The 20,965-nt window shown below is 45.8% G+C and overlaps 1 protein-coding gene across 1 annotated transcript in view; it reads right to left on the bottom strand.

Moving 5' to 3' along the window:
• LOC308588529 (retinal guanylyl cyclase 2-like) overlaps nt 1-19,332 on the bottom strand; it is a gene marked incomplete at its 5' end in the record, with an annotated part of 66,362 nt that extends 47,030 nt beyond the window's left edge. Inside the window, 4 exons of the mRNA XM_081196942.1 lie at nt 502-859; nt 2,526-2,827; nt 3,783-4,358; nt 19,224-19,332. Of these exons, the coding sequence (XP_081053068.1) occupies nt 502-859; nt 2,526-2,827; nt 3,783-4,358; nt 19,224-19,332 (1,345 nt within the window). The remainder of the gene's footprint in view (nt 1-501; nt 860-2,525; nt 2,828-3,782; nt 4,359-19,223) is intronic.
• Nucleotides 19,333-20,965: the final 1,633 nt, after the last annotated feature.

Raw genomic sequence — 20,965 nt, 5'->3', positions numbered from 1 at the left:
TTAAGAACTTTGCTTCAGGATGAGAATAGAAATCATGTGGCGGTGGTGTGGCAGCAGCAGGAGACCCCATTAGCTAAAGTGGTGCTTCAGGTTAAGAAAAGTTTCAGGTTAAGAACGGACCTCCAGAACGAATTAAGTTCTTAACCCAAGGTACCACTGTAATGGAATACTGAATGGTTTTAGCTTATGTAAAATATTCAGGGATTTATGTTATGCAAAATGAACCACGGAAAGAGAAGAAGGGAAGTCATTGATATTTTAAGGATGTGTAAATGAGTATTCTAAATTGTAAAACAGAAAATTCAATTAAAAATTATAGAGGGGGGGAACGGAGCAATAAAAATAAACATCAGGAAAGGAGGGGTGGGAAGTTATGTGTGTATAAAAATATGATATGGTTTGAAATATCTCCAGAGACGTAATAAAAACGAGACATGGATTAAGAAGGAGTGTCAACAAAGTGCAAGGATGTTAGATATGGGCGATACGGGCACCACTTACCTCTGATGCAGGGAACATCTGGATCGAACCAACAGCTGGAATCAGCTGGGGGTGGGCTTCCTCCAGGAAAGTGTGTCGCCCTTTCCAGGGGTTGTACCAAGCCAGAGGATGCCACCAGCAAGTAGGTGGGGAAGAAATGGCTCCCTCTGCCGTCTGTGTCCAGGACGATATATTGGGCCAGAGGTTTTCCTTTGCTGTCAGCCTCTACCCTGCGGCTGAACCCCGCAAAGTCGAGGTTTCTGACGTGCTGAGTCAACGTTTCCCCCGAGACCTCAGTCGCCCCCTGTTGATGGGCCTTGGCTAAAGCTTTTGCAACCAGGTAAATGGCGTCATAGATGGTGCCGAAGAGTGGAGAGACCTGAAAAAGACAGCAGGTTTTTAGCGCCTACCAAAACCTGGGAAATGGTCTGGCTCAGAGGCAAACTAGAGCTGACATCCATCATATCGTTTAGCTGACTTTTGCTTCCACAAATGCCCAGTAAGGGGAGGAGAGAGCAAGCGAAGGATGGGGGAGATATTTTATGAAATAAAGAAATCCAGCTTCCCAACTCTCTTTCCCACCTGACTCCAAATGTTGCCTATTTGGGAAAGGAAAAGGAGCTAAGCCAACGTGCTGTGTTGGAAATGGCTTCTAGCCATTCTTGGTTAATTATTGGGGGAAGCCAATGCGTTCAAAAATTATGGAAGTACAGAGAATATCTCCTGAATGGTGAGGCTTGCTGACCTCCCAGTAAAGCAAAAATTCGATCTTCTCCTGTTAGGCAAAAACCACAAAATGACCCAGAATGTCACCAGATTCTGCAGGTAGAGAATAGACTCTGTATGGATTTCCAAAGAATTGGAAACAAGAGTCAAAAAAATTGAAATCAATCCCAGAACCTTTTCAGACCATAATTCCCTGACTATGGAATTACAAAAAGAAAGCCAAATCTCTTTTAGATGGAGATTAGATGATGATTTATTAGATGATCACAAATTTGTTGAAAAAGCAGATTCTGCGCACAGATCTGTAGGCGCAGACCATCCCCTGATTCAATCTAGTTTGTTAAGAAAATTCCCAAACCCAGATCCACGGGTGACTTTGGGTCATTTCTCTAAGGTAGTCTATTTTAAAGTTTGTATGTGTTTATATACCTATCACACTTTTAAACTTAAAAGCCGTTGCTGTATATTGTTTTAAATGTTTGCTTTGCTATTGGGATTGTAGTTCCATTTGCGTTTCTCAAGCTGCTTTTCTGACCATAATAAATTTCATGTTCATGTATCTCCTGAATGGAGTGCAAGGTTTTTTGCTGAGCTCATTTGCGAGGTTACCCAAAGCAGGTTTGCAAGGGACCTTCCATTCATTCTACAAATCACTTCTCTGGTGGTCCATTGTGTCTGGTGGGGGTAGAAGACAGGAAGATCCACAGTAGGTGGATTACAGACAAGGACACCTGGGGTTTGGTCCTCCCTTCCTCTCCGCCAAGTGCATTTCTACAGCTATAATGTGGAGGTGGATTGCTGAAGAAGGCAACCGTGATTGATTAGGATGGGTGCAGGAATGATATTTAGCTTTACATTTACATTTCCAGGCACAATTCAAAGTGTTGGTGCTGACCTTTAAAGTCCTAAAGGGCCTTGGCCCAGTAGACCTGAAGGAGCATCTCCACCCCCATTGTTCACTGAGGTCCAGCTCAGAGGACCTTCGGGCGGTTCCCTCACTGCGAGAAGTGAGATTGCAGGGAACCAGGAAGAGGGCCTTCTTGGTGGTGGCGCCTGCCCTATGGAACACCCTCCCAGCAGATGTCAAGGCAATAAACAACCATCTGACTTTTAGAAGACATCTGAAGGCAGCCTTGTTTAGGGACGCTTTTAATATTTGATGAATTATTGTATTCAATATTTTGCTGGAAACCTAGCCAGCTGGATGGGGTATAAATATATTATTATTATTATTATTATTATTATTATTATTATTATTATTATTATTATTATTATTATTTGGAGCAAAATGGAAGCCTTCTGCTCTATGCAGTCCTGACCTGCTCAGGTTCCAGATCGAGAGGGATTTCACCCCTTCGTTTCGCTGCCTCAAACGCCTCATAAAACGTTTTGTCCCCGGACTGCAAAGTAATGGTCAACACTGCATCGTAGGCTTCCCGGAAGGAGCGGTCGTTTTCCAGAATGAAGTAGGAGTGGTTTCGGTACGGGAGGCTGTAGAACAACGTGTCGTACGGCAGGAAGACGTATCTGCCATCGGCCAGACCCATTTCTTGGGCCTTCGTAAGCAAGGTGGCCTGATCCTCTCCTCCGATGAGAGCCGAATGCATGCACAAAATGATAACTGTGGCACAGAAATCAAAGAGTCATTTTAAGAACACCAAAATGGCCAGGCTGCTGAATCAAACCAAAGGCCCAGGTATAATGACTCCCGACAGTGGATGTAAAACATCATGGTCCTTACAAGAGCTGTATAAGGTACATAAGGCAGCCCAGGATAATTTCTGTCATAACAGAAGAGCCTTAATGGGTCAAATTAAAGACCTATCTAACATACCCTCCAACATTCCTCAGATAAAAATAGGGACATTCTGTTCTACATCAGTAATAATTTATTTATACATACATACATACATTCAAACATACATACATACATACATACATACATACATATGGGATGCGGGTGGTGCTGTGGGTTAAACCACAGAGCCTAGGACTTGCCGATCGGAAGGTCGGTGGTTCAAATCCCCGCAACGGGGTGAGCTCCCGTTGCTTGGTCCCTGCTCCTGCCAACCTAGCAGTTCGAAAGCACGTCAAAGTGCAAATAGATAAATAGGTACCGCTCCGGCAGGAAGGTAAACGGCGCTGCTCTGGTTCGCCAGAAGCGGCTTAGTCATGCTGGCCACATGACCCGGAAGCTGTCTGCAGACAAACACCGGCTCCCTCGGCCAATAAAGCGAGATGAGCGCCGCAACCCCAGAGTCGGTCACGACTGGACCTAATGGTCAGGGGTCCCTTTACCTTTACATACATACATTCATTCATACATACATACATACATACATACATACCGCATCCATCTGGGTGGGTTTCCCCGGCCACTCTGGGCAGCTCCCAACAGAATATTTAAAGCACGATAAAACATCAAACATTAAAAACTTCCCTAAACAGGGTTGCCTTCAGATATCTTCTGCAAGTAAAACAGTTGTTGAATCCCACCCAAAACAGTGACAGTCTGCAAGTGCCCTGAAACCTTCTCTATTCCCGCTGGGCCAAGAGTTCATTCTCACCCTCCTTACCTTTAATGTCACCGGCAGCTTGGATCTTGGCCCAAGTTCCTTCAGCATCTCCATCTCCTCTCCCCATTGAGGTGACGACACCCACCGGGAGCCCCCGGTTCCTCAGCGCCGTTGCCAATTTGTTAGCCGTGTCCCTCCAAAGCTCCTCTTGGGAAGAGACAATGCCGACATGAGCCCAGCTGAAATATTTCAACAGGGAGAGAAGGATCCCCGGCGGAGAGGGCAACGTTCTTACAAAAGTAGGGTGATGGCCTGGGCTGTCCAATTCATCGCTGACGCAGGCCCAGGAAAACACAGCTTTGTTCCAGCTCCTGCCAAGCAGGGAGGCTGCGGCGCAGTAGCCTGGGTTCAGGGGACCTATGAAAGCTGACAGGTGCTTTTCATAGCCAATGAATCCAGCCAGGGCTTTAGAAGTTTGGCAGCCTTCCTCGCATAACATGCAGTCCAGCTGATGGGGAGAGTTAACAGAAGGATCTACCCTTATTCGCTCCATAGCAAGCTTCGCAGCAACTTGGGGGAAAGCCTTGGAGAAGAAGGGGTCGCAGGTCCAAGGTCCCACCAGGCCGACGTTAAAGGCTGCGCAATATATTGGGAGAGGGAGCAGGGCCAAGCCAAGAGCCGCCCACCACAGCCCCATGGCAATCTTGCAGGGCAGTGGAATTGTACATAGTCTTGCACACCTCAAGATGTCTGGAAGGAAGCAGCTAGAACTTTGCAGCAAAATGGCCATCGTCTCCTGGCTGATTAGTGGCAAGTGAAGAATGAATGAATGAATCTTTATTTATGGATCTAGGAGCCAGTGTGGTGTAGTGGTTAGGAGCGGTAGACTCGTAATCTGGTGAACCGGGTTCGCTTCCCCGCTCCTCCACATGCAGCTGCTGGGTGACCTTGGGCTAGTCACACTTCTCTGAAGTCTCCCAGCCCCACTCACCTCACAGAGTGTTTGTTGTGGGGGAGGAAGGGAAAGGAGAATGTTAGCCGCTTTGAGACTCCTTCGGGTCGTGAGAAAGCGGGATATCAAATCCAAGCTCTTCTCTTCTTCTTGTGTCAGCCATCGGCCATAGCAATAATACAACAATACCATAGACAAAAAATAGAAATAAAAAGTCAATTATATAAACTACAGTCATGCCTTGAGTTACAGACGATTCAGGTTGCGTTTTTTTGGGTTATGGACCACTGAAACCCGGAAGTACCAGGAGGGGTTACTTCCGGGTTTCGGTGGTCGCGCATGCGCAGAAGCACCGAATCGCAACCTGTGCCGATGCGCAGCTGCGGGTTGTAAACGCTGCAGGTTGCGAACGTGCATCACGCATGGATCACGTTCACAACCCGAGCGTCCACTGTACATTTTAGGGTTTTGAATCAATACAATGGTACCTCGGGTTACAGACGCTTCAGGTTACAGACTCCACTAACCCAGAAATAGTACCTCGGGTTAAGAACTTTGCTTCAGGATGAGAACAGAAATCTTGCTCCGGTGGTGCGGCAGCAGCAGGAGGCCCCATCAGCTAAAGTGGTGCTTCAGGTTAAGAACAGTTTCAGGTTAAGAAGGGACCTCCAGAACGAATTAAGTACGTATCCAGAGGTACCACTGTAGTCAAACAGAGGGTCTTATTCTGATTGCCCCAGCTGAAAACCTTGCAACATTTGTTGTCACCTGCTCATTTTGCTCTGCCAAGTGAAAGGACACTGTGGCAGTGGCTGGGCGACCCGGAATGGACAGTATATTTTAGAACTGCTAGGTTATGCAGATAGGGTGCCAGAGAGGGTGGCAAGTGAAGGTGTTTGGGGCTACCTGGTCCGTCAACCGAGGACGCACATCACAAGTGGAATGGGTAGATTCTCTCCAGGTGGGATGCAGAAAGGACTGTAGCTCATTGGCAGAGCATATGTCTTGCCTGCAGGACGTCCCTGGGGAAAACGTTCTGCAAATGGGGAACCACCACAGAAAGATTCTCTGAGGTAAGGACCACCACCTCTTTTTTCTGTTTTCTTGGCAAAGTAATCATCATATATAAATAAGAATAAATACCTGACTCCACTGCCGAGAGCATTCCATTGTAACTATCCAACCTCCCAAAATTCCAACACCTCTTGCAATGGTTTGACCCCTTTCCGTTTCAACAGTACAGATTCTACAAACACCTTCCATATCTCCTCCAAATCATTCCTCCTGCACATTCCCCGTCTTACCTTAATGCCACATGTTAATTTATCATGAATAGCTATATCCCACACCTCTTCATACCATTCTTCCATTTTATATTCTGTTTCCCCTTCCACTTCCTAGCTATAGTAATTCGTGCAGCTGTCAATAAATTTGTGAGCGAGTCCTTCATAGCCTGTCAACCTTCCACCCCATCGTAAATTGATAATAATGCTACCTCTGGGCTTTCGGTCAGCTTTAACCCAGCGATTTCTGTCATCTCCTTAAACACCCTTTGCCCAAAGAATTGTACATATTTACACCCCCACCACATGTGAACATAATTCCTTGTTTCCTGGCACCCCCTCCGATATAACACCGAATATTCCTTGTTTATTTGATCTAATCTGACTGGTGTTAAATACCAACTCCAAACTAATTTATATATATAAAAAATCTTTTATTCTTACAGTCAACATTTTCAGTGTACAATTCTTCTATATATTTCCCCAGCTTTGACTATCTGTCTGCCCTATCTATCACCTCTTTTTTGATGCCCATGGCAGCCATGTCATGCTGGCATCTGCAGCACTTTTATCAAGATATGAGTACTGGTACCTCATTTTTTTACCCCCCTCCCCAAAAAGTGCGAATGACACCTGCACATTCAGGAAATCTTCTACAGCATCCTTGACCCGAGGTTTTTCCGCCTCTGCTTCAAAAATCCACCCCACTAAAAGGCAGTCTGCTCTTATAAGCTTGCACCACCAGCAAGTTCTTCCGTATGTCCAGCAAAAATATCCTCTTTGTTATATTTCAGCCCATTGCTCCAAGCTCTAGAAACTGAATGAGGCAAAGTGATATTGGTATTGGCCCAGGAACTTACCATTGGGGTGGGCTAGTCATGGAAATAAACCATTTTCCGCGACCATCTCTTATTTTCAAAGAGATCTTCAGCTATCTGTGTGGATGGGGAAACTGTTGCTCTGTGGGTTTTACGGAGATATTATTTCAGATCATCTTTCTAGCAGGTGCTCAAGATGAGGAGAGACGTTTCCAACTTCACATCGCGATGCCCACAAAAATAAGAGTAGCTATCCTCTCCCGTCCACCTGTTTCTTGACTGTTTGATCAAACGAGCTCTAATGGACCATTTTGGATCAGTTTTATCACAGTCAGGTTTTGGAGATCAGGACTTTGGAGAACAAGGCTGTATTTGGTCAGTTGCAGTTGGTCTGCTTCCTCAATCTACATTTCATTCATCTACAAGAAAACCACATGGAATCGACTTACCGGCTCAGTTGAATGTAGTTACAGACATTACTGACCACCACAACGCAGCCAGCAGAGTTCGAGGGAGATACTTCACAACAGCAGGCTCAGTGGAAGCCCTTGGTTTTTCTTACAGCTTGAAGAAAATTCATTTACGAATGAAATAACCAGTCCTCAACTGCCAGAAGAGGCGCCGACAGTTGCCCTGAAGTTGGTTATAGAAAATGGCACGTTCAGCACTACGGAGAGTTCCTCCCTTGGGATTCCTAATTGGAACTGCTTAGACAGCAGGCTAACTAATGCTCTTGGTAGCGAATTATCAAATGAAAGGCACTGCTCTCGTTTCAAAGTTGTTCTCCTTTGGGAGGCTGCCACCAACCTGAGTGTCTCAAAGTAGCCCCAAATGCGAAGCAGCATCTTAAATCCCGACTCCATTCATCAGCGAGTGAGGCAGCGCTTGTGAGCAGCCGTTCCTTTGTGAAAACACGTCCCAGCTCCGAATCGGAGGTGCCCGCCATGACTGCAATTGCAGGAAGAGCATGTTAAACCTCTCTTACTTGGGTTAAGAGGATTTCGATTCGTACAATACGGGTTTTGTTGCAGAGCTGGGAGGGCAATACAAATCCAGAGGGATCAAGGCCCTGGTGTTGGGGACATGGATTCAGAGTGAGTTTAGCGGGAAGTATACCACACTTAAGAATTTTCCTCCCTATGGGGAGTTTCCCTCCAGAAGCTGCAGTTCGGGTAGAATGCTGCAGCGCAATTGCTGACACACCTTGTTAACATACACACTCAAACCTTATTGTCGAATACAGTGGCGTAGCGTGGGTTGTCAGCGCCCGGGGCAAGGCAAGTAATTTGCGCCCCCTAACCCGTGGATTTGCGCCCCCTAACCTGTGGATTTGCGCCCCCTAACCCTAACCCCCAGATGTTGCGCCTGGTGCGGCCGGCCCCCCCTGCACCCCCCACGCTACGCCACTGGTCGAATATAATCCATTCAGGAAGCCCATTCAGCTTCTGAAACGTTCGACAACCGAGGTGCGGCTTCTAATGGTTGCAGGAGCTTCCTGAACTCAAACGGAAGCCGTGTCAGACGTTTGGCTTCCAAAAAATGTTTAAAAACCAGAGCATTGATTTCCGGGTTTGTGGCATTCTGGAGCCGAAACATTCCAAAATGGAGGCCCTCAGGATACGAGGTTTGACTGTAACACCTGTGCTCAGAGATCTCCACTGGTTGCTGATCTGCTACTAAGCCAGATTCAAGGCATTACTGTTAGTCAGGAGTCAGCAAACTTTTTCAGCAGGGGGCCGGTCCACTGTCCCTCAGACCTTGTGGGGGACCACACTATATTCTGGGGGGGAAAGAAGAATGAATTCCTTTGCCCCACAAATAACCCAGAGATGCATTTTAAATAAAAGGAGACATTCTACTCAGGTAAAAACACGCTGATTCCCGGACCGTCCGCAGGCCGGATTTAGAAGGCGATTGGGCCAGATCCGGCCCCCGGGCCTTAGTTGGCCTACCCATGCTATTAGTACATAAAGCCCCAAACAATTTGTGACCAGTTTACCTATGAGATCGCCTTATCCCCAAAATGCTACACCTTCCACTGTTACCACATACCCATTTTTTAGAACTTGATCTTTTAGCTTTGCAGCACCTATACTCCCTGCCTATTGACATCAGGAATAGGCCTTTACGGTACTCTTCTCAGTGCCGGGTAAACCCATCTTTCTTTAGATAAGCCTACCCAGATGTTTTTGTATTATGGTGCTGAAGGAGACTCTTGAGAGTCCCATGGACTGCAAGAAGATCAAACCTCTCCATGCTTAAGGAAATCAGCCCTGAGTGCTCACTGGAAGGACAGATCCTGAAGCTGAGACTCCAAGACTTTGGCCACCTCATGAGAAGAGAAGACTCCCTGGAAAAGACCCCGATGCTGGGAAAGATGGAGGGCACAAGGAGAAGGGGACGACAGAGGACAAGATGGTTGGACAGTGTTCTCGAAGCTACCAGCATGAGTCTGACCAAACTGCGGGAGGCAGTGGAAGACAGGAGTGCCTGGCGTGCTCTGGTCCAGGGGGTCACGAAGAGTCGGACACGACTAAACGACTAAACAACAACAACAACCCATAAGTTTAGAAAGTCAATGGGAGTTTCAATCTATTCTCAGTCTTTTCTTTTTGAAAACTTAACATTGCTTTTGCTAAAGTTTTAATAGATGGTTTTTTGTGTGTGTTTTATGTTTGTTTTTACTTTGAGGTTGTTGCTGTTTTTACAATCCAGCAGTGTCTAAATCTTATCAAACAAATAACAGGGGTCTCAGAGGAGCAGACTGAAAGTCCTTTTACACCGGCATCCTGGCTGTGGCAGTGAAAAGCTCACAAATGGTTTTGTGTCATCCCAATGTTGTTTGTGTGTTTGTTTCATAAAACCTCTATGCCACTTATATAATTTATAATAATAATATATTACTTATACCCCTCCCATCTGACTGGGTTTCCCCAGCCACTCTGCGTGGCTCCCAACAGAATATTGAAAACACGATAAAACATCAAACATTAAAAACGTCCCTAAACAGGGCTGCCTTCAGACGTCTTCTAAAAGTCAGATAGTTGTTTATTTCCTTGACATCTGATGGGAGGGCATTCCACAGGGCGGGCACCACCACCAAGAAGGCCCTCTGCCGGGTTTTTAAACTTGCTTATTGTTATTTTTTAAAAACCCACCTCAAAGCAGTTTACGTACCAAGCTGCAAGTGGGGAAGGGGTCAGGGAAAAGGCTGCTAAATTTATGTTATGCAGGTTCTATGTGCAGATGTGCAGCCCTAACATTATACAGATGCAAGTTTCACTGATTTGAGGGGAAACATTTAGGCAGATAACTGGCTTTGGCCCGGGCTTGTATCTCCCTATATGAACTTGCCTGGGTGCTGAGATCCTTGGATGAGCACCTTCTCTCAGTCCCATCACCATCAGAAGCATGACTGGTGGTGACACAAGGCGGAGCCTTTTCTGTAGCTGCTCCAAAATTCTTGGCTCCCTCTTTGTTATCCTTCCACCAGCAGGCTAAGACCTTCCTGTTCAGACAGGGCTTTGGAAACTAAGGTACAAGCAATGATGCTCAACGGGCTGCTGTTTAGAGCAAACTGCATTTTAATTGCTGATTCTATTATTATTATTATTATTATTATTATTATTATTATTATTATTATACTGCCCTATACCCAGAGGTCTCAGGGCAGTTCACAGAATAAAATCAAAATATCAAAAACAACTCAATAACACCCCCCCAACACCCCCCCCCCACATTTTAAAAGGGCATAGGATGTCTATCAAATCAACCAAAAGCCTGGTTAAAAAGGAACCTTTTTGCCTGGTGGTTCCAAATGTGCTTCTGATGCATTTTGATTATTGTTTCAAACTAGCTTGTTTTTTATTATTATTACCGCCAATCAGAAGGTCAGCGGTTCGAATCCCCACGACGGAGTGAGCTCCCGTTGCTCGATCCCTGCTCCTGCCAACCCAGCAGTTCAAAAGCACCTCAAAGTGCAAGTAGATCAATAGGTACCGCTCCGGCGGGAAGGTAAACGGCATTTCTGTGCGCTGCTCTGGTTCACCAGCAGTGGCTTAGTCATGCTGGCCACATGACCCGGAAGCTGTACGCCAGGTCCCTTGGCCAGTAATGCGAGATGAGTGCCGCAACCCTAGAGTCGGCCATGACTGGACCTAATGGTCAGGGGTCCCTTTACCCTTTACCTATGATGCTTTAAAGCAGGCTTCCTCAACCTCAGCCGTCCAGAAGTTTTGAGACTACAATTCCCATCATCCCTGACCACTAGTCCTGCTATCTAGGGATCATGGGAGTTGTAGGCCAAAAAAATCTGGATGGAAAAGGTTCAGGAAGCCTGGTTTAAACACTGGGAGCTGCCTTGAATCCCCATTTGGGAAAAAGGTGGGATATAAAATTATATAATTATTGAGCTGGAAGGGACCTGTAGTCCAACCCCCTGAGATGCAGAAATCTCAGCACACAGTCCCCCATCCAACCTGAAACCATACCAGACCTTGCTTAGCTTTGCTAAATAAATGGACTGCACTTAGGAGTTGCAAGAAAGGGAGCAGGGAATGAAATAATCCCCTTTTGCCCACATTGCTGTGAGATGCTTTAATAGCTTCTGCAGGGACAACTGGGCCAGTTTTTCTCATTAAACAGAAGCAGGTGCTTAAGGACTCCTGAAAGGCTAATTTTCCAGCTGGTTATGTGATTTGATAATGAAAAGTGCTTCTTGCATAGAAGGTCTATTTAAAAAGAAGGGGGGGGGGGAGTGGGGCCCTAGGTCCTGCCGCTCAGCAGTTTTTGCTGGAGTTTGATTACAATTGATAGCTGAAGCACAAGCAAGTCCAAACTTGCCCTCCTGAGTAACAGCCGTTTCCTCTTCCTAGCCTGTTTTTCACATTTGCAACATCAGCCTGTAGTACAGAGCCAAGAGGAAGGAAAGCAAGAGTAGCACTGAAAAATGGGTCCTAAATTCAGTGTGGTGTAGTGGTTAGAGTGCTCTTCTATGACTTGGATTGAGACCAGGGTTCAAATCGCTACTCAGACATGAAACCCGCTGGGTGACTTTGGGGCAGTCTGAGCTACCAATAATAATAATAATAATAATAAATTTTATTTATATCCCGCCCTCCCCAGCCGAAGCCGGGCTCAGGGCGGCTAACAACACTAAAATAGTGCAACATCATAAAAACATCATAAGAATTAATTAAAATCAAAATTGATGGCAACCATAAACTAAAGTATTGTAAAGATTGCCGAGGGAGGGAGTCAGGCTGTGCCCTAGCCAAAGGCCTGGTGGAACAGCTCTGTCTTGCAGGCCCTGCGGAAAGATGTCAAGTCCCGCAGGGCCCTAGTCTCTTGTGACAGAGCGTTCCACCAGGTTGGAGCCACAGCCGAAAAAGCCCTGGCTCTAGTTGAGGCCAGCCTAACCTACCACTCTGATTATTATGTTTTTTTAATTGAAGGGCAGCATTGGTGGAGGGGAAAGGAGTACGACAAGGCTGTATATTGTCTCCCTGCTTATTTAACTTATATGCAGAATTCATCACGCAAAAGGCTGGGCTGGATGAATCCCAAGCCGGAATTAAGATTGCCGGAAGAAATATCAACAACCTCAGATATGCAGATGACACAACCTTGATGGCAGAAAGTGAGGAGGAATTAAAGAACCTTTTAATGAGGGTGAAAGAGGAGAGCGCAAAATATGGTCTGAAGCTCAACATCAAAAAAACGAAGATCATGGCCACTGGTCCCATCACCTCCTGGCAAATAGAAGGGGAAGGAATGGAGGCAGTGAGAGATTTTACTTTCTTGGGCTCCATGATCACTGCAGATGGTGACAGCAGTCACGAAATTAAAAGACGCCTGCTTCTTGGGACAAAAGCAATGACAAACCTAGACAGCATCTTAAAAAGCAGAGACATCACCTTGCCAACAAAGGTCTGTATAGTTAAAGCTATGGTTTTCCCAGTAGTGATGTATGGAAGTGAGAGCTGGACCATCAAGAAGGCTGATCGCGGAAGAATTGATGCTTTTGAATTATGGTGCTGGAGGAGACTCTTGAGAGTCCCATGGACTGCAAGAAGATCAAACCTATCCATTCTGAAGGAAATCAGCCCTGAGTGGTCACTGGAAGGACAGATCCTGAAACTGAGGCTCCAACTTTGGCCACCTCATGGGAAGAGAAGTCTCCCTGGAAAAGACCCTGATGTTGGGAAAGATTGAGGGCACAAGGAGAAGGGGGCGGCAGACGACAAGATGGCTGGACAGTGCTCTCGAAGCTACCAGCATGAATTTGACTAAACTGCGGGAGGCAGTGGAAGACAGGAGTGCCTGGCGTGTTCTGGTCCATGGGGTCACGAAGAGTCGGACACGACTAAACGACTAAACACCAACAAATTGGTGGAGGGGGGGATATCTTCAAACAAACACGCAAATAAAATTTAAGAAGGGTATCTCCACCATCTAAGTGTTAGAATTCCTGCTCTGTGATTGCAGTCATGGGATTGTTGTCTTTCACATGACGGTGTATGTTTTGACTTCACAGAGTGGGAAGTGACAGACAGAGGATGTTTGTTTTCCTGTGTTCCATGAAGTGGGACTATTGTCCTTTGTTCTTTTTATCTTTGCTGTCTGATGCTAGAGAGAGAGGGAGCCATGTTGCAGTGCTAGGTGTGTGTTTATGTGTAAATAAAGTAGATTAGCCAAAATGCTGAGTTCCTGCGGTCTGTCACGCGCAAGTTGCGCAAACTCTGTGGATCCCTAAGTGTGCTGGTGTCTGTAGGCATTGGTCGCTGGGATGTTCGGGAAGAAGAGAGCTTTTGAAGCTCCTGAACGAAAGACCAGGAGGAAGGGAACATGCCAGTCGTGCATGTGTCTCTACCAGGGTCCTACTCGAGTGTAGGCTTAACTACTGACACTAAGCCCTACCACTTTCTGGATCCTACAGAGAATCCTGCAGATAATCCGGATTGTGGCAACTAGACTGGTGACTGGGAGTGGCCGCCGAGGTCATATAACACCGGTCCTGAAAGACCTACATTGGCTCCCAGTACATTTCCGAGCACAATTCAAAGTGTTGGTGCTGACCTTGAAAGCCCTAAACGGCCTCAGCCCAGTAGACCTGAAGGAGCGTCTCCACCCCCATCGTTCTGCCCGGACACCGAGGTCCAGCTCCGAGGGCCTTTTGGTGGTTCCCTCCCTACGAGAAGCCAAGTTACAGGGAACCAGGCAGAGGGCCTTTTAGGTGGTGGCGCCCACCCTGTGGAACGCCCTCCCATCAGATGTCAAAGAGATAAACTACAGTGGTACCTCAGGTTAAGGACTTAATTCGTTCTGGAGGTCCGTTCTTAACCTGAAGCTCTTCTTAACCTGAAGCACCACTTTAGCTAATGGGGCCTCCTGCCGCCACCACGCGATTTCTGTTCTCATCCTGAAGCAAAGTTCTTAACCCGAGGTACAATTTCTGGGTTAGCGGAGTCTGTAACCTGAAGCGTATGTAACCGGAGGTACCACTGTATCTGACTTTTAGAAGAAATCTGAAGGCAGCCCTGTTTAGGGAAGTTTTTTATGTTTGATGTTTTATTGTGTTTTTAATATGCTGTCCAGCCAGAGTGGCGGGGGAAACCCAGCCAGATGGGCGGTGTATAAATAAAAAAATAAATAAATAATTTGCTGCATTTTCAGGCAGAGAGAGGTGGCAGAAGTAATCTGGAAGAGAGAAATTGAAGCCAAATTGCGAAGAGAGAGAAAAACTGAGGATTCAAATTATTATTAGCATTTTCATCCCACTCTTCAGACAGAAAAAAAGTCTCCCAGAGCAGCTCACAAATATCTCTGGGAAGACAGTGGGGTCTTGTTTCCTGGGCATCCCGGGACCTCCAGACACACTGCCCCAGCTTGCGCCCCAGAGAGGCCACTTTGCTGCTGCTAACACAGCGGTCTGACTACAGGAGGCGCCCTCCATTATCTCTTGAGACCGATGGATGTGCCAACAATGTAGATATAGTCTATAGCCTGGTGGAATGGCTCTTTCAGCAGAGCAGATGGAGACGACCTGTAGACCCATCGCCCTCTGCTGCAGCCTGATGGAACGACTGCTGCCAATTACAAATAAAAATGATGAAACATTACATCGTCCTCACTTTGTGTTATGTACTGAGTTGAATAGGATCCAAAAGGCAGCAGTCTGATTGGTCCTAGAACAATAGGATCCAAATTCAGCAGTCTGATTGGTCCTAGAACAATGCAGCAATCTGATTGGTCTGCAGGAGCCACCCAATCCAGCTCCAGATGGAAGTGAATCTACAACTTGATTGGCCTACAGGAGAATTCTGGAATTAGCCAATCACGTGCAGCCCATTGTGTAAATAATGTATATAAAGCAGATACTTTGGGGAAACTTTCATTCCTCCTCACCACTATAAGCTGAAAAAAGGGCATGAAATCCACTCTCGACTCCGAGTATATTTCACTTTTGAAATTCAGTTTCGAGAGATACTTAACAAAAGCACTCAGGAAAAAAACTAACTTATTTCTATACGCGACAACAGCAGTGAGAATTTTGATTGCTAGCTATTGGAAAGAAGACAGCATTCCAACAAAAAGAGAATGGTTGGGGAGACTTTGCGAGTACCTGGAACTAGCAAAACTGATGGATATAATAAGGAGAAAATCCAAAACTATGGTTATGAAGCAATGGGAGTTCTTAAATGATTATTTACAAAACCAGGGCTCGACTACAAAAATCTGGTTGTGTTTAGAATAATCTTGTGCGTAATATAAAAAATACAAAGTGAGACATCAAGGAAATCCAAAGGGAAAATATGAAGAACAGAGGATCTGACAAACGGATTATTAAAAACGCGTGAGGCAAACGGTGGAAGTCTTTTAAAAAACACACTTTATTTAGGGTAGATAAGGACAAGATGAAATTATACAACTGAATATAAATATAGATGGGAAACGGCTATGTATAGTGAATACTTATCTACTTTTAAAAATTTTCACTTACGATCTTTTTCTTTTACTTCTTTTTTTGTACTTTTTCCTTTTTTCTGATATCTTATCTTTCATTTCACTCCTTTATTGTGAATAGCATTTTATAGAGGTATAAATAACTGTAGATGTGAAAAGAGACAAAGTATTTTCTAATTTTCCCCCTTGGTTATATGTATTTTCTTTCCTTTTGTATTTTCTTTTGTTGTAAAGATGTATGTTTTCTAATTTGTACTTAATAAAAATTAAAAAAAAATTAAAAAAGCAGTCAGAGCACAACCCTATCTGTGTTTATTATCCCATTCAGTTCAGTGGGACTTACTTCCCAGTCCACGGAGTATATAGTTGGCCTTGTTGGTTAATGTTAAGGGCGACCTTCCGCAATTCAAGGGGTTAAAAAAACAAAAAACAAAACAAAACATTGTCTACAATTGGGAATGTTAGAGATAATATTTGACGTGGCGTCTAAATTGGAGTGGAATCATTAGACCCAGAGAATTTAGCGGCCGTCCCCAGGGAGAAAGGATATTAAATGCATAAGCCGTTGTTGATTTGAGAATCTGGATGAGCAAAGAAAAGAAGATTAGAGGCACACATTGTTCCCAGGAATTAGAAGACTTTGAAACTGGAAACACACAGGGTGCCATACACAAACTTTTTTGATATAAGATACACATGGCCAGCAGGCTACTTCTTTCTAGACAAAGAACCAATATCTCTGGCGATTCCCTGGTCCGCATAACGCAAACACCACCAGTGCTCTTAAACTACACTGCATTTTCTGGCATTTTAATCCTAGATACGTCCCAGGGTAGCCTTTGAGTTTTTGCAGAGAGCCCTCCCCCCCCCCCCGAAACCTCTTCTCCCCTCCGTCCTCCAACCAAAAAGCCAATGGTATTTGTTAGTGTATAAGTAAGAAAAACTGTTCCTTTTCCCTTATGGGGTACCTAAGAGCCCATATAGAGTCCTTACATAGGTTCCCTATTGGTAGGAGAAAATGACAGAAGTCAACTAGAGAATATTGAGAAGCAAAGCAGCTAGTATTCTTGATCTTTATTGATCTGTTGCAACAGGGTGCTCCCCCCACACCCAGGAGAAGGAGGAGGACCCCGAACCAAGGTGTGGCCACCCTTATATAGACATTTTAAATTGCCCGCCCTGAAGTCCAAGACCGCCCCCAGAAACATCATACATGCATCACAGAAAAGGCGGTCTACAACAGAAATCTGAGTGCTTCGTTTATCACCTGTCTGGCAAGTTACCTGATTGCATTATCTGGGTTTTGGCCACTCTTTTGTTATTATAACTACTTAATTCCTGAATCTAGGTCACAGGTCACAGGCTCACACCCTCTTCATATCTTGAATGTGCCCTTAGGATTTGTGAGGAAAGAGACAATGAGGAGGTTTCCCACTTTAACCTTGCAGAGAAATAAAGGTAAAGGTACCCCTGCCCGTACGGGCCAGTCTTGCCAGACTCTAGGGTTGTGTGCCCATCTCACTCAAGAGGCCGGGGGCCAGCGCTGTCCGAAGACACTTCCGGGTCACGTGGCCAGCGTGACATCGCTGCTCTGGCGAACCAGAGCCGCACACGGAAACGCCGTTTTACCTTCCCGCTTGTAAGCGGTCCCTATTTATCTACTTGCACCCGGGGGTGCTTTCGAACTGCTAGGTTGGCAGGCGCTGGGACCGAACGACGGGAGCGCACCCCGCCGCAGGGATTCGAACCGCCGACCTTTCGATCGGCAAGCCCTAGGTGCTGAGGCTTTTACCCACAGCGCCACCTGCGTCCCACTGCAGAGAAATATTTGAGGTCAATTTGTTCAGGACCTTTTCTATGGGGTTTCAGACATGCAGTTTATATATACAGTTATGAACATTTAATTTTTTTAATATATGACCTTAAAATTCTTATAACAATCATCATTATCATCTTCACTTTTAATTTGTCTACCGTCTTTCTATCTTACAATGCCCAAGGCGGTTTACAAGCTGAAGAAACAAAGAATGTACACCTTATAACAATCTAATGCAATACAAAAATGTGATAATAAAGCATAACTTTAAAATAAGCAACCCACATTTAAAAAGTAACATTCAACAATCATTAGAATAGTATAGAATAATAATATCAGCCAATAAAAATTAAACAGAAACCCACTCTTAACAATTGCAACAAATAATTTCTAAACTGCACTCAGTAAAACAATGGCAAGCCACAGTGCATAAAATAATACAATTAAATCGAGAAGCAGAGACTAGAGGGTGGGGCAAGGCAGGTGGAAGGAGGCCTTGCCTGATGAATAATAATAATAAAATAATAATTTATTATTTATACCCTGCCCATCTGGCTGAGTTTCCCCAGCCACTCTGGGCGGCTCCCAATCGAGTGCTAAAAACAATACAGCATTAAATATTAAAAACTTCCCTAAACAGGGCCGCCTTCAGCAGTGGCATAGCATGGGTTGTCAGCACCCAGGGCAAGGCAAGTAATTTGCGCCCCCTAACCCGTGGATTTGCGCCCCTAACCCTAACCCCCAGATGTTGCGGCCGCCCCCCCTGCACCCCCACACTACGCCACTGGCCTTCAGTTGTCTTTTAAAAGTAGAATAGTTGTTTATTTCCTTGACATCTGGTGGGAGGGCGTTCTACGTGGCGGGCGCCACCACCGAGAAGGCCCTCTGCCTGGTTCCCTGTAACCTCACTTCTCACAATGAGGGAACCGCCAGAAGGCCCTCAGCGCTGGATCTCTTCTCATGCATGGTTGCCTAAATATGCAGCAGGTGGCTCTTTGAATAGGAACAGTGATGGCCACGGCTGACCCAACATATTTTGGCGCCCGAGGCAAACCACAAAATGGTGCCTCCTCCCCTTCCGGGAAGAAGGGCTGATCAAAGATCTACATCAGGAACAAGGGGGGAATAAAGCTGTACATCTGGATCCGCTGCTCCTGTGGATCCTGCTGCCTGAGGTGGTCTCCTCATCTTGCCTCATGAGCGGGCCAACCCTGGCGACGGCTCAGGAGAGCAGTGAACTCAGGGCTGAAGCCTGGATGGAGATGTTCATTGCTACTCTGTGCAGAGAAGAGAAGACTCCCTGGAAAAGACCCTGATGTTGGGAAAGATGGAGGGCACAAGGAGAAGGGGACAACAGAGGACGAGATGGTTGGACAGTGTTCTCGAAGCTACCAGCATGAGTTTGACCAAACTGCGGGAGGCAGCGGAAGACAGGAGGGCCTGGCGTGCTCTGGTCCAGGGGGTCACAAAGAGTCGGACACGACTAAACGGCTAAACAACAACAACAACTCTGTGCAGATTCCCAGGCTCCATCAAAATGTCAACCTTCAAATATCGGAAGCAGGGGCATGTTACCCATAGAGGCTAGTGGCGCAAGGCGCCAGGGCGCGGAGTTCTGGAGGGCACCAGGGACACACCTCCTGGCATCAGCTCGCTGCCCGTGCTCACCTCCACCATCCTGCGCCGAAGCAGCGCCGCGCCCGGAGCCTCTGTCTGCCGTGGCCACAAAGCGGCCAGCAAAGCCGGAAAGCGCCATGTCCAGCCTCTTCCTCTTCATAGTGGGTCCCCAAGACAGTTGGTTGAAGCCTTGTATATTTTTTTAAAAAAAGATATTTATTAAAGTTTTTTAAAATATAACAATGAAAATGAAAAATAAAAAGAAACAAAATACAACATAAAAACAGTTAAAAAACAAATAATTTTCCATAACATATCTTCCTTACACTTATTTCCCCAAACCTCCTCATACCTCCCTTCTTTGTATTCCACTTCAATTTGTTAGTTCAGCAAATCCTTACCATTAGGCTTTTACCAATTTGTAAACCTTTTTTTTTTCGTATCTCCTAAAGCGTAACAGCTGGAAACCCCTTAGTTTCTATCCAACATCCTTCTAGCATTCATTAATTTTACAATATTTCTGTAAATAGTCTTTAAATTTCTTCCAGTCTTCTTTCACCATCTCTTCTCCCTGGTCTCGGATTCTGCCAGTCATTTCTGCCAATTCCATGTAGTCGATCACCTTCATCTGCCATTCTTCCAGAGTGGGTAAATCTTGTGTCTTCCAATACTTCGCAATGAAGTAGTCTTGCTGCTGTTGTGGCATACATAAAGAAAGTTCTGTCCTTCTTTAGCACCAATTGGCCGACAATGCCCAGGAGAAAGGCCTCTGGTTTCTTCAGGAAGGTATATTTAAATACCTTTTTCAGTTCATTATATATCATTTCCCAGAAAGCCTTAATCTTTGGGCACGTCCATCTTTGGGCACGTCCATCTTTGGGCACGTCCAGACAGTTGGTTGAAGCCTTGTAACGCCTCCTTCCGGCAATTCCTGCAGCCAAGCTGGTGCCAAACGTCTTACTCTGCTTTCCTTTGGACCACATCAGCGAGGCTGAGAGACGGGTCTTGTTGTCTGGGCAGCCCAGTTCCCTCTACAGCATGCGCAGAAACTGCTTTCTTGGGCTGGGGAACGGCAGCAAGAAAATGCTGTTATGCCGATACCCTTCATTTTTTTGCTTCCCACTGGCATTTAGTGGGCCATTATGGAATACAGGACGCTGGACCTTTGGCAGGGCTCATCTCATGTTCTTACGATCTGCATACAGGTGGAAGTCCATTTGAGGAAAAGACTGCAATCACGCAGATCAAATGCACCCACAGAGACATCCACACCTGCGCCGGTTCTTTCAGCAACTTTTCGACATGTGATTATCATCTGCTGATGTTTCTCCTCTCAGTCACCAGGTGGCGCTCGGTCCCTCTTAGTAGACTGCTCTGACATAAGTCGGGCGCAGATTCCAGTTAACTTCTTAGATCATAGAATCATAGAATCATAGAATCCTAGAGTTGGAAGAGACCACAAGGGTCATCGAGTCCAACCCCCTGCCAAGCAGGAAACACCATCAGAGCACTCCTGACATATGGTTGTCAAGCCTCTGCTTAAAGACCTCCAAAGTAGGAGACTCCACCACACTCCTTGGCAGCAAATTCCACTGTCGAACAGCTCTTACTGTCAGGAAGTTCTTCCTAATGTTTAGGTGGAATCTTCTTTCTTGTAGTTTGGATCCATTGCTCCGTGTCCGCTTCTCTGGAGCAGCAGAAAACAACCTTTCTCCCTCCTCTATGTGACATCCTTTTATATATTTGAACATGGCTATCATATCACCCCTTAACCTCCTCTTCTCCAGGCTAAA

The sequence above is a fragment of the Podarcis bocagei genome (genome assembly GCF_964188305.1).
Source record: "Podarcis bocagei genome assembly, chromosome: 6".
NCBI lineage: Eukaryota > Metazoa > Chordata > Lepidosauria > Squamata > Lacertidae > Podarcis > Podarcis bocagei.
Note: the sequence above shows the minus strand (reverse complement) of the source record. Positions and strands in the feature narration are given on the sequence as shown.